The sequence below is a fragment of the Palaemon carinicauda genome, chromosome 31, assembly GCF_036898095.1.
Source record: "Palaemon carinicauda isolate YSFRI2023 chromosome 31, ASM3689809v2, whole genome shotgun sequence".
NCBI classification, from domain to species: domain Eukaryota; kingdom Metazoa; phylum Arthropoda; class Malacostraca; order Decapoda; family Palaemonidae; genus Palaemon; species Palaemon carinicauda.
This window is the reverse complement of record NC_090755.1, coordinates 49,389,146-49,402,787: the sequence shown is the minus strand read 5'-3', so window position 1 is coordinate 49,402,787 and position 13,642 is coordinate 49,389,146. Positions and strand designations below refer to the sequence as shown.

Sequence of the window (13,642 nt, the reverse complement as noted above, 5' to 3'; positions counted from 1 at the left end):
CTTACTCTCAGGGTGGATAGCAAGATTCGGTATTCGTGAGCATATTACTTCTGTCAGGATTACCACTTTCACCTTTCAATTAAGAACATCATTAGCAAATCTCCAGGCTATCACCCTACATCAGACAACCGCCTACAACTGTGCTGCCAACGGAATGGTTGAACGTTTTCACCACATCCTTAAGTCAGCTTTGACTCCAACTTGTTTACTCAGCCTCCCTGGCTGCTCCTGGGACTAAAGGCCACTCCTAAAGATGCCCTGGAGGTCTCAGCAGCTGAAATTGTGTATGGCAACCCATTGGTCATCTCTGCTGAATTGTTTTCTGTCTACAACCTCCTCCGATAATCTCCAGTGCCAACATCACGTTGTAGGAAAATGTATTCTTTGCTGCCAGAGTTACAAGCCCCTAAGCGAAGCAACACATACCGACAGATCCTCACTCAGGAAGGCATGTTTTCCTGGTGTAACGATACTAGCAAGCCACAACTAACGCCCCCTTACACGGGCCCTTTCCTAGGGATCTGGCGTACCACAAAGGCTTACCTAATGAACATTCGTGGCAAAGAAGACTTGGTGTTCATTGATAGCCTAAAAACTGCATATCTCTTGCTAGATGACCCACTTATAGTACGCTTCTCTAGAACAAGGATCCCTATTTCCCATGTATGTCAATTTTAGTACAATCACTCAAAACTAAGATCCTGACCTTTTCATTTACATTGATAGATTTCTTAATACAATCATCCATAGAAAACCAGAACCTTTTGTAACAGACTCAGTTTCTTTAGGAAGGATCAGCCAGAATTAGTTTAGTCGTGTATCAATAACCGATGTCCCTTTAACTTTAATCTTGACGTCTTTCTGGATAGTCACTGTTAATATCCAGGCAAAGAACACTATTGGCAGACCTAGCAATTATTATGTTACTTTAGGAGATAAATCGGCCTTACTCTCAGGGTAGATAGCAAGATTCGGTATTCCTGAGCATATTACTTCTGTCAGGATTACTACTTTCACCTTTCAATTAAGCACATCATTAGCAAATCTCCAGGGTATCACCCTACATCAGACAACCGCCTACAACTGTGATGCCAACGGAATGGTTGAACGTTTTCACCACATCCTTAAGTCAGCTTTGACTCCAACTTGTTTACTCAGCCTCCCTGGCTGCTCCTGGGACTAAAGACCACTCCTAAAGATGCCCTGGAGGTCTCAGCAGCTGAAATTGTGTATGGCAACCTATTGGTCATCCCTGCTGAATTGTTTTCTGTCTACAACCTCCTCCGATAATCTCCAGTGCCAACATCACGTTGTAGGAAAATGTATTCCTTGCTGCCAGAGTCACAAGCCCCTAAGCGAAGCAACACATACCGACAGATCCTCACGCAGGAAGGCACGTTTTCCTGGTGTAACGATACTAGCAAGCCACAACTAACGCCCCCTTACACGGGCCCTTTCCTAGGGATCTGGCGTACCACAAAGGCTTACCTAATGAACATTCGTGGCAAAGAAGACTTGGTGTTCATTGATAGCCTAAAAACTGCATATCTCTTGCTAGATGACCCACTTATAATACGCTTCTCTAGAACAAGGATCGCTATTTCACATGTATGTCAATTTTAGTACAATCACTCAAAACTAAGGTCCTGACCTTTTCATTTACATTGATAGATTTCTTAATAGAATCATCCATAGAAAACCAGAAGCTTTTGTAACAGACTCAGTTTCTTTAGGAAGGATCAGCCAGAATTAGTTTAGTCGTGTATCAATAACCGATGTCCCTTTAACTTGAATCTTGACGTCTTTCTGGATAGTCACTGTTAATATCCAGGCAAAGAACACTATTGGCAGACCTAGCAATTATTACGTTACTTTAGGAGATAAAAAGACTAAATTCATTAAAGTACATTAATTGTAAATTGCTGCCAGAAGGGAGAAAATAATAAGGGTAACTCCTTGATTATTCATTAAGCTAAATACAATGACTGAAAACTATGATGATTCATTATCCCTGAAGAAATGATCGGTAGATGTTCACTTCTTGGACTCAATACTTGAGTAATGTGAAATCATTCAGTATTTTGAAGGAAATTATCGGAAAAGAATGATACATTAAAAGTCATTTAATACGAATTAAGTTTTATTAACATATAACTTTTTTATTTTTCTATTTTGATATGAGGCCGTTTCAGCGAATGTTGATAAAGAAAGTTTTTCATAAAGGAGTGAATTTCAGTATCTTCAGGGAAAAATATCAGCCGTGAAATCCAAATCCGCCGTAGCTGCCACCAAAGCCTCCGAAACCTCCTCCGTATCCGCCGTAGCCAAACCCAAAGCCATGTGGTCTGTAGCCATAGCCGCCGAATCCATAAGGACTACCTCCAAAGAAGAACCGTCTGCTGGGTGCAGGTGCTGGAAGGGCTCCAGTCACTTCCATGAGGGCAAAAAATGCCACCAACACCAAGAGGGCAACACTGATCTGCATAGGAATACAGAAAAGGAAACCAATTTCATTATCATTTTGTAAGAATATATGTTAAAATTGATATGCGTTATATGTAGATAAGTAAATATTTAACACACGCACACACGCACACACATGCGTATATGAATAGATACATGAATATATATGCATATATATAGATATACATGTCAATAAATACACACACACACACACACACACACATATATATATATATATATATATATATATATATATATATATATATATATATATATATATATATATATATATATATATATATATATAAATGTGTATGCATGAATGTTTCCGAGGATATAAATAACTCATTGTCATGAAAAGGGTATATCCTGCAGTGAATATACCTTTAGTTCTTAACACATTCAATGACAATAGTATTTGCAAATAATGATCCAGGATATAATTGATTCTGTATAATTTGTATTTGTATTCCTCTTTGAAAAACCGGAAAATTAATATTCGAATATCATCGACGTTAGATTAACCTTTAAAAGTTTCAAGGTGAGATAACATCTTCTGATAATCTTACCGTTCTCATGATGAATAGGATTTCCGTTGTTTCCTTTACTGATTCTGGAAAAGGTTTACTTCTGCTTCACCCGACATTCTCTATTTATACAAAGCACGATCCAATCCGTAGAGTTACCAAAACCTCTATATTTGCAGCAGGATTCCTTGCGTAAGAATGGGAATCACAGGGTAATACCGGGCCCTGCCTGTCCTGCAAGATTCTTGCTGTCGCTTTTGGCATTCCAGACTTTGCCTCGCTCCTATTTTCTTTTCTTTTTTTCTACGCAGCGTACCTGTCTGGTGCGTGAATCATCCGGTCTCCTTGGGGATGTTCCAGAGTTTAACGGCATTTTAACATTGGAGAACCACACTTAAAGAAGCGTCTTTCTTGACTAATTTTACATTATGCATAAGGTAGAAATGTTTACATAAACACAAATAGAGGCTTTAGTCTTATGAAAAAGAATGAAATTTGTTACACATTCATCTGAAGTGTAAAAAAAGAATTTTTCATGAAAGAGGCCGGAATAAAAAAGAAATTAAGTAAAATATGAAACAGAGGAGATAGGAAGCAGAATTAAATGTATGGTCAGATATCAAAAGTCTCTAGGGATTGAAAGATTTTTTTTTTTTTTTTTTTTGAATATAAAATGGAGAGAAAAAAGACGAGGAGAAAATGTATCTCGAAAGCAAATGCAAAGAAGAGACCTATAAAGTATCAGAGGAAAGTGCAGCAACTCACTATTCTACATCGGAAGAAGACTGAAGATAAACAGACTTGATTGAGCAATGATGAAGTTAAAAAGACTTTTTTTGTGAATCTTAAAGTCATTTTCAAATGTAACTTTGGGTTAATTATTGCATCAATTTAACAGGAGTGCCATTGGGTTTCACAGTTTATCGTAACTTATGAACCGAATGACACGGAAAGGTTTCCCATAAATAGATGAGAGGAAAGTCTGGTCTCTTGTCATGAAAAATGGAAACTATTTTAATTTAAAAAAAAAAAAAAAAGTTTACGTGGTAAGATGGCAATAACATATTTTATTAGATATTTGAAAGATTTTAAATGTATGAAAACTGCTGGTTGCAGTGATATGTGGATAGGACTTATACTATTTACTCGAAGGATGGAATATATGGAGAATTCCTATGGAAATTCTCATGATGGCTGAATGGGTTAACAATTATTTTGTGATCTCCGATGGAGTATTTGTAAGAGGAGGAATTTGAAAGGGTATGTTCTAAGGAGGAGACAAAGTGAGGAAAAGAATTATGCTACATGGGTCGTGAATAACTCATATAAGGGGGCAAAGGATTAAAATGTGCAATTACACATTAAATTATTGCTTTGAATTAAGGGTTATTGATAATTCAGTAAAACGATAAAAGTCAAATTTGTAGGTTGAACACTGAAACAAAATGCTGCTATGTTAAAGAAAGTGTCATATACCACTTGGATTGGTTACATCCCCAAGCTTTAACTCAGACTCACATCTTTACACCCTGACAATATACAAACTTGTATCTTAATCAAATCAAATAAGGGTGTCTCTATTTGAAATAGAAAGGTTCTGGTCTTCTTTTACTCGACGATAAATTTATCAAAAGGTTTTTATCCATATTGTGGTCACATAAATTCATGTTTTACAACGTTTGCTTTTATATAAGTTTTGTCCTTCTCATCACAGTGACTCTAGAGGTGATCTTTCCTTTACACCTTCTGCCCTATTCGACCTCTATTTCCTTCCTCAACATCCACGAAAAAAAAGAGAAAAAATAATCATCACCGAGAATGCTGCTTGTCAGTGTTATTAGAAATAATTACTTTTGCATGGGAGTACCAACAGATGTACAGGGTTTTCCTTAAATAAGCATAAGGGTTATGCATGTACTGTATATATATATATATATATATATATATATATATATATATATATATATATATATATATATATATATATATATATATATATATATATATATATATATATATATAATCTTTATCTTCCTCATCAGCCGTTAACAGTCCTCTGCAGGAGAAAAGCCCTCAGATATTCCTCCAAACTGTGTCGGTTTATGGCCGTTCTTTCCCTGTCTATTATTATTCCTACTACTGCCTAAGCTACAACTCTGGTTGGAAAAGCAAGATGCTATAAGCTCATCTATCAATCGTCTTCTCTTTATTTCCCCTACTTCGTTTGCAATATCTTTTGACCCATTTTGTTATTCTTTTTGTCCTTTTATTATCTATCTTATCATTATATGCCTTACCCACGTCTATTTCTGTTCTTACTTGTTAGGATATCCTCTACTTCAGTTCTCTCCCGTCTCTATGTTTTCTTTTTCTGTCTTTTAGTGTTCTTTCAATCATTATTCTATACATAGTTCTTTGAGGTCTAACTAGGTTATGCTCTACGGCTTTAGTTAAGTTACAAGTTTTTGATGGATAAGTTAATACCGGTAAGATCTCCTGTTTAGATAATTCTCTTTTTAGAGCATGTTGTATTTTCCTTTCAAGATCTTATTTTTTTTACCAAAAGCTCTTGATCTCACGCTTATTATTCTTAATTTTAGTCTCATGTCCTGGGGAGACACCTACTGCATGCCCTAAATATGTATATTCATTAACAATCTCTAGAGGTTCTTCCATAACCCTTCTATGTTGTCTCTGTATTTCATTAAACACTATTTTAGTTTTACTCATATTCATTTTCCGTACTACATTTCTCCTTTCTCTATTCAAATCTTGTATCATCTTTTACAATTCTTCCCATGGTTCACTAAATAGAACTATGTTATCTGCAATTCAGTTATTAAGGTATTACCCATTAAAGATGATTCCAACATTTTCCCAATCTAAGTTTTTACAAATTTATTCTATGTAGGCTGTAAATAATTTAGGAGAGATCCTATTGTAATTTTAGGATTGCTGTACTATCCGTATAGATATTTTTAAGTGTTTTAACATAAGATTCTTCCACTATTTGCTTTTGGAGGGCTTTCCTTATTACTGAAGTTTTGACAGAATCAAAAGCTTTCTCGTAGTCTATAAATTCCATGCAGTGGTTTTTCACACTGTTAATTTTTCCATTAGCTGATATATTGCATGGATATGGACAGCTGTTGAATACCATCTTCTAAAACCTGCCTGCTCTCTTGGTTGATTAGAGTTTAGTTGTCTTTCTTTTCGACTTCATATGATCATTATAAATATTTTATGTATTATCGAGAGAGAACTTATTTGAATAGGAATTTGGGAGGAAGCGTACTTCTGAAAGGTGACTTTCATATTGTCATGCAGGTAAACTATTATGCAAACTTATCTTCTTGACCAGAGTATTCCACTAATCACTTTCACGTATTTCCTTTCTGCATTGAAACACTTTTGGTACACATGTTTCCTCCTTATGCTAAGCAACTACAAGAGAAGCACAGATAAAAAAAAAATTCCCAGTACAAAGAAAGGACACAACTGTTGGCCCTAGCAATGTCCATTTCAATCTTGTAGGTAAAAAGAACGAAATTGAAAGGGACTGTACATTAATCATCATCTTCATAAAGGAAAATCACAAAACGGATTATTCGCTTATTTATCATTAAGCTAATTACAAGGACTGGAAACTGATAAAATCCCCAATAATACATTTTCAATGAATAACTGATGGGTAGATGTTCACTTCTTGAACTACACCGCCTCATAAATTTGAGATTCACTATCTTAAAAGATATTGGAACCAGAGAAGGGCATATTAGAACCAGTTTGAAAAATATAAAGTTTTATTATGATAAAAAAAATAGTATAATTTCTATCTATAAAAATAAAAAGTTCATGAATGTCTACAAAAGAATCGTCAGAAATTATATTTTGAAAGCCATAGTTGACTTAATTTTCAAGCAATAAATATCACCCGTAGAATCCTCCAAATCCACCGTAGCCGCCACCAAAGCCTCCGAATCCGCCCCCGTATCCGCCGTAGCCAAAGCCAAAGCCATGTGGTCTGTAGCCATAGCCGCCGAATCCATAGGGACTACCTCCGAAGAAATGTCGTCTGCTGGGTTCAGGTGCTGGAAGGGCTCCAGTCAGTTCCAGGAGGGCAAAAAAGGCCACCAACACCAAGAGGGCAACACTGATCTATATTGGAAGATAGAAGAGGAAATTTCTTTTATGTTTATTTTTTTTTTAGCTATGAAAAAATATCAATGCGGCATGTGTTTATGCAGTACATGTGTGTGTGTATATATATATATATATATATATATATATATATATATATATATATATATATATATATATATATATATATAAACACACCTATATATATATATATATATATATATATATATATATATATATATATATATATATATGTAGTGAAGTTTTAATAATACACAATATTTCATAATAATTTTACCGTTCTCATGATGAATATGATTTCTGTTGCTTCCTTTATTGATTCTTCTGTTAAGTGTTTACTTCTTCACCAGACACTCTCTATTTATACGAAGCACGTTCAAGTGTGCTCAGTTGCCAGGACCTCTATTTTTCATGTGCATTTTAAAGGAATTTGTTTGTTTGATTGCAAATTGGCCGTTTGGTTCTTGTTTAGATATGTGTTATCCAATGTATTTATTTAATATATTCATCATGCATCCTATATTGACTATTAGAATTAAAATATATACCAACTTCGTGTGCGTAAAACATCATATTTTCTGTTGTTGAGAAATTCTTTGCGTAAGATTGGGAATCACGGGGTAAAACCGGATCGTTTATCCTGCAATATATTAGCGTTTTTTTTTTCTTTCTTTTTTTTCAGAGTTTGTCTCCTTATATTTCTTTTTCATTTTTATATTTCTTTCTTTCTCCAATGCTTAGCTGTCTGGTGCGTGAGTCAACTGGAGCCTCGGGCAGAATGGCTTCCAGGTTTACATTCCAATTTAATATTGCAAAATCCAAGTAGTGCATGAAGAAGAAAATTTTCTCATGACCAATTTTAAATGTATATGTTTGGGATGGGTATGTGAATTAAACGAAAAAAATGTTCAAGCAAAGACAGTTAGATAGATGTTTCTGCCCTAAAAATATACGTGGAAATTACTAGAAATTTATCTGACTGGCAGTGGAATATCCGATTAAGATGAAAGAAGGAAGGAATAATAAAAAACAGAGTTAAAGAAGAAAGAGTGGATGTATGGAAGGACAGAAAATGTATAGAATATATAAGAAACTCTTTTTCCAAATCTTAGGGTAGCAATAATTACCTACTAGACACGCCCAAAGTTAACCCCCACCCACTGCTTTGAAAAACTGATGAAGATAAATGGCCCACAAACGGCCAAAAAGGGCCCAATTTTGGGGTCAGGCACAAACGCAACAACGGCCTAAATATTTTTCCAGATAAAATGGCAAATTCTTTGATTAATTCGTTGCGCTCTTTCAATACTAGACTTGGCTGCTCAAAAAATATTTATTAGTGATAACAGACAAGAATTCAAAAATCATCTGATGAAACCTGGACTGATAAAACCAAGAGGAAGAAATAGAAACCATTCCTACCCCTACCCCACCTGCACGACCCCGTATGCTTAACCCAGAGGCCGTCTGTTGATTTAATACCGATATTCTATCGTTGTGACTAATTTTGTTTAGGTGTTCTACATTGTAAGTACAATAGCTCAGAATAAGTAGGTGTACACATTTACAGAGGACATTTCTCATTTATATGTTGATGCTTATGTGAATTGGGACATATTTTCTTTTTATTTTCGTGTAATATTTTTCAGCTACGTATCTTTCTGCAGTATTAAATGACCTGACCCGGACTAGAAGGCCTTCATCTATCATAGTCTAGAGGGGGCAAGAGAATATATCCTCAGGATGGAGGAGCCTGGTGGGAGGAGTAGTGTCCTATACCCTTTGACTGATACAACGATATACTATGTGAACTTCCAGTTTTGTACATGGAGAACATTAACCTTTCGAAAGGCCTCATGAGTTTCAGGAGTCAAATGTGAGACTAACGTGAGAGTATACGTGAATCTTCCCACAGAAGAGATTCCCCCAATTCAGTCATCTCAGCACATTAGGAGAGGTGAAACGCTTTCCTTGCTTCATACAACGGCCAGTCCGACGGGGTCGTCGGGAGAATAATAGAAACCCGTCTCAGGTTCTCATCGCTGCTCAAGTGTAATAACCCAGTTTATATAATCAAAAGAAGAAAAACTCTAATGTGTTATTTATGTCCTTATTCATGCAACTTATATATTGACGTATATATATATATATATATATATATATATATATATATATATATATATATATATATATATATATATATATATATACATATATTTATATATATACATATATATATATATATATATATATATATATATATATATATATATATATATATAGATAGATAGATAGATAGATAGATAGACAAATACAGTATATAATACTAAACCCTTGATGCGTATTGTGGGGAACACATTGTACAATCTCAGAATTAATATTTTGATCCTGACAAACAAAAAGAGGGAAATCACAGGAAACGAAACCCTCAGAAAAACGTCAACTCGTTCTATTAATGTAATCATCCCTAACACAAGAACTAGTTATAGACTCTCATAAAAAGTCAAGGAGGTAAAATTCCGGAGAGGAACCGGATTATTCCGGCTACTCTTTGCAAAGACATTGCATTTGCCTTTGAGGTTTCCCACTTAGATCATATTTCCATTTGTATTGCTACTAATCTTGTGCAATTGTTTTTCAATATCACCTCTATCATATGTTCTTCAGATCCAACATCTTTCTCTAATCTTATCTTATTTTCGTTTTGTTCCAAGAACCAACGGACCATTTTCGACAAACTTGACAATAGGTAATTCTTGGCTCATGAACTTCATTTGCTTTCAAACCACCGATCCATCCATTTAAAAGTGATCCATCTAGCAATAATTGAGCATTGACAAACAAGTAATTTGTTTCAAAACTACTGTCACGGGCAGGAAAAACTTACTTGGAAACCTCCTCGTTTTGCTGTATTCTAAATTTGTTGCATTACAATATAGGTACAAAACTTTTCTATTATATTCATCTTATTTCTAATAAAAACCATTTTACTCTGATATATATGCAAGCTTGGGTATGGCAGGTGGAGGTCTATTCAAGTTAGAGTTTGGGATTTTTGTTTCTCTGCAACACAACCTAATATCATAGTTTCTTGGCATTAAATATAAATGATAGACTATTGCTTTTTCTATTGGTAATGAATCAATTATAATCCTTCATTAGAAATATGTGTGTCTAGTACTTCTGCATAAGATTGTCTCGTCCATTATTTTAAAGGAAATTTATTCTCCACCCAATTCAATTATCAGGATTCACTTTCTCTCTCTTTATTCCCTCCAGAAAACATACCTTCACAACTTCATCCTTATACCAGTCAGTTATCTATAGAATTTCCAAATGATCTTTTTTTTTTTTCTAATTCTACACATTATACTCTATCCCTTATAAAAGGATAAAGTCCCATTTACAGTACAGTAAATCACCCATTTGTAATCTTTCTGACATTAATTTTGCATATCTGATCAAATATTTTATCTCAATCTTTCCACGGATGCGACACTTTGTTTTATACTTAATATCCTCATAATATCCTGTTTCCCATTTCTTCATGACAAGAGACCAAACTTTCCTCTCATCAATTTATGGGGAACCTTTCCGTTTCATTCGGATTATAATTAGCGCTGTGCTAAGAAAACTAGAGGCCCTTTTAATAAAGGGATAGAGTAATTATCATATTTTTTCACTTCAAATGACTTCAAGATCCACAAAAAAAAAAAAAAAAAAAAAAAAATTCTTTAACTTCACCATCCTGTTTCTCAACAGTCTTCTTCCCTAAGCGTCGATGTAGAATAGTATGATGCTGTGCTATTTTCTAAGGATTCTCTTCATATGTCTCTTCTTTGTTTTTAAAGGTTTAAAGGCCACTCATGAATGGCAGAGGCAAAGGGACAATGACATTGCCCTATAAAGCAGGATAATGCCCTGGAGACTAATCTTATTACATATGATCAGCGCTCAAGCCACCCACTCTCCACGCAAGCTTGGACCAAGGAGGGCCAGGCAATGGCTGCTGAGGCCTCAGCAGACAGACTGGTGAGGTTGCAGTGACCATAGGAGCTAACGAGTTTGAGCGGGACTCGAACCACAGTCGGGCAATCACCAGGCAAAGACGCTACAAGTATATTTTCTCCTTTACTTTTCTCTCCCCTTTTAATCTTTTTCCCAAAAAAAAAAATTCCGTCAATTCTCGAAAACTTTGATATTTTCTAATGAATTTAATTTTGCTTCGTACTTCCTCTCTTTCATCTTCTTAGTTTTATTTCTTATTCCCTTCTTCTTTCATCCCTAAACTGAATGTATAATAGTTTCCATTCTTTTCCATAGATTCAATTACTTTAACTATCTTTATATAAACATTCCTTCCTTTTTTTTTTCAATTCGCAGCCCCGAGCCAAACGTTTACATCAAAATCAGTCAAGAAAGAACCTTCTTTAAGTGTACTTTCGCAATATTAAATTGCCGTAAAACCCTAGAACCCGTTCTGCGCGAGGCTCCATTTGATGCACGCACAAGACACCTACGCAGAGGGAAAAGAGAGAGAGAAAGAAATAGGAGTGAGCCACACTCTGGAATGCTAAAAAATGCCCCAAGAATCTTGCAGGACAGTTGAGTACCGGTTTTACCCCGAGATTCCCTTTCTTACGCAAGGAATTTCTCAACGATAAAAACAGTAATACTTTATGAACACGAAATTAATATATGTTTTTTTTTCTAATAGTTAATCTACGATGAATTATCAATATCTTAAATAATTACATTTGGTAACACAAACCAAAACAATAATCAAACGTTTTCTTTGCCATTAAAAGCATAAATTCCTATAGTATCCAGTGGCAAAAATAGAGGTCTTGGCAACTCAGCACACTGGACTGAAATTTGTATAAATGGAGAACGTCGGGTTAAGGAGAAGTAAACGCTTTCCAGAATCAGTAAAGGAAGCAACAAAAATCCTATTCATTATGAGAACGGTAAGATTATTATGACCTATTATCTAGCTCTATAACTTTATAATGTTTTCTCTCTCTCTCTCTCTCTCTCTCTCTCTCTCTCTCTCTCTCTCTCTCTCTCTCTCTCTCTCTCTCTCTCTCTTCCTTATATATATATATATATATATATATATATATATATATATATATATATATATATATATATATATATATATATATAAGTTTCTACACAAGGAAAAGAAAATTGATTTCTCTTAACTTTCCTTTGCAGATCAGTGTTGCCCTCTTGGTGTTGGTGGCATTTTTTGCCCTCGTGGAACTGACTGGAGCCCTTCCAGCACCTGAACCCAGCAGACGACATTTCTTTGGAGGTAGTCCCTATGGCTTCGGCGGCTATGGCTACAGACCACATGGCTTTGGCTTTGGCTACGGCGGATACGGAGGCGGATTCGGAGGCTTTGGTGGCGGATATGGTGGATTTGGAGGATTTTACGGGTGATTTTTCTTCTCGAAGATATTGAAAATTAAATCAACTATGGCCTTCAAGATATCATTCTGACAAATCTTTTGTAGAAACAGTCAAGGAATTATTTTGTTCTAGTAAATATGAAATATATTATTTTCATATCATAATAAAGCTTTATATTTTTCAAAATGATTTTAATGTGCCCTTCTCTCCTTCCAATATCTTTTCAAATATTCAGTTATTCAGTGACAAAATATCATTGGGGAGTTTCCAGTCCTTATAATTAGCTTAATGATAGATAAGGGAATAATCTTTTGATAGTGTTGCATTATGGTGATAATTAATGTGCAAACATTTCCATCCAATTTTATTCTTTTTATCTCCAAAATTAAAATAGAAATTCCTGGGGCCAACAGTTATGCCTTTGCTTGGATATTATCAGTGACTGATTATCAACATACAGGAAGTTTTTGTGTGTGTTTCTATTGCAGTTCCTCAAGATAAGGAGGAACAATTTTTACTAAAAGTGTCTGAATATAAAAACGAAATATCAAAATTATTACCCACTGTTTAGTGAAATATTCTGGTTGAGAAAATAAGTTTGTGGAAGTGTTTGGCTCCAATATAATTCAAAATTCACCTTTCAGCCATATGCTTCTTCCCAAATTCATCTCTAAATAATCTTATTCTCATCAATATATGATATATTTACGATGATCATATTAGGCCGAAAGAAAACACAGATAGTCTTCAATAAACCAAGAGAGCAGGCAGGCTTTTGGACCGGTATTCTGCAACTGACCATATCCATGTAATTATCCAACGAATGGAAAAATCAAGCGTACGATCAACCACTATCTAAAGACTGAGAAAGGTTTTGATTCTGTCAAAACCTCAGCTTGATGAAAGCTTTTCAAAGACAAGGAATAGAGGAATCTTATCTTAGAACACTTGAAGATATCTATAAGGGAACGACGACAATCCTAAAACTACAGAGAGATGGCAAGATAAATCTGATTGGTGTAGGAGTCAGATAGGGAGACTCCATCTCTTTTAAATTATCCACACCAGACCTGGAA

The 13,642-nt window shown here is 34.9% G+C and overlaps 3 protein-coding genes across 3 annotated transcripts; 1 reads left to right on the top strand and 2 right to left on the bottom strand.

Annotated features, from left to right (window-relative positions):
* Positions 1–2,254: 2,254 nt before the first annotated feature.
* Positions 2,255–3,070, bottom strand: LOC137624935 (keratin-associated protein 19-8-like). Its single transcript, XM_068355866.1, has 2 exons — positions 3,033–3,070; positions 2,255–2,479 (listed from the first exon to the last, which is right to left on the bottom strand). The coding sequence occupies exons 1-2, from the start codon at positions 3,039–3,041 to the stop codon at positions 2,255–2,257; spliced, it is 234 nt and encodes a 77-aa protein (XP_068211967.1). The 5' UTR covers positions 3,042–3,070.
* A 3,782-nt stretch (positions 3,071–6,852) lies between these two features.
* LOC137624934 (keratin-associated protein 19-8-like) lies at positions 6,853–7,470 on the bottom strand. The gene is made up of 2 exons (XM_068355865.1): positions 7,429–7,470; positions 6,853–7,148 (listed from the first exon to the last, which is right to left on the bottom strand). Exons 1-2 carry the CDS (start codon positions 7,435–7,437, stop codon positions 6,921–6,923), a joined length of 237 nt encoding a protein of 78 aa, XP_068211966.1. The 5' UTR covers positions 7,438–7,470; the 3' UTR covers positions 6,853–6,920.
* Positions 7,471–11,538: 4,068 nt separating this feature from the next.
* LOC137624933 (neuropeptide-like protein 33) lies at positions 11,539–12,675 on the top strand. Its single transcript, XM_068355864.1, has 3 exons — positions 11,539–11,820; positions 11,975–12,118; positions 12,369–12,675. The coding sequence occupies exons 2-3, from the start codon at positions 12,035–12,037 to the stop codon at positions 12,594–12,596; spliced, it is 312 nt and encodes a 103-aa protein (XP_068211965.1). The 5' UTR covers positions 11,539–11,820; positions 11,975–12,034; the 3' UTR covers positions 12,597–12,675.
* The last annotated feature ends 967 nt before the right edge of the window (positions 12,676–13,642 follow it).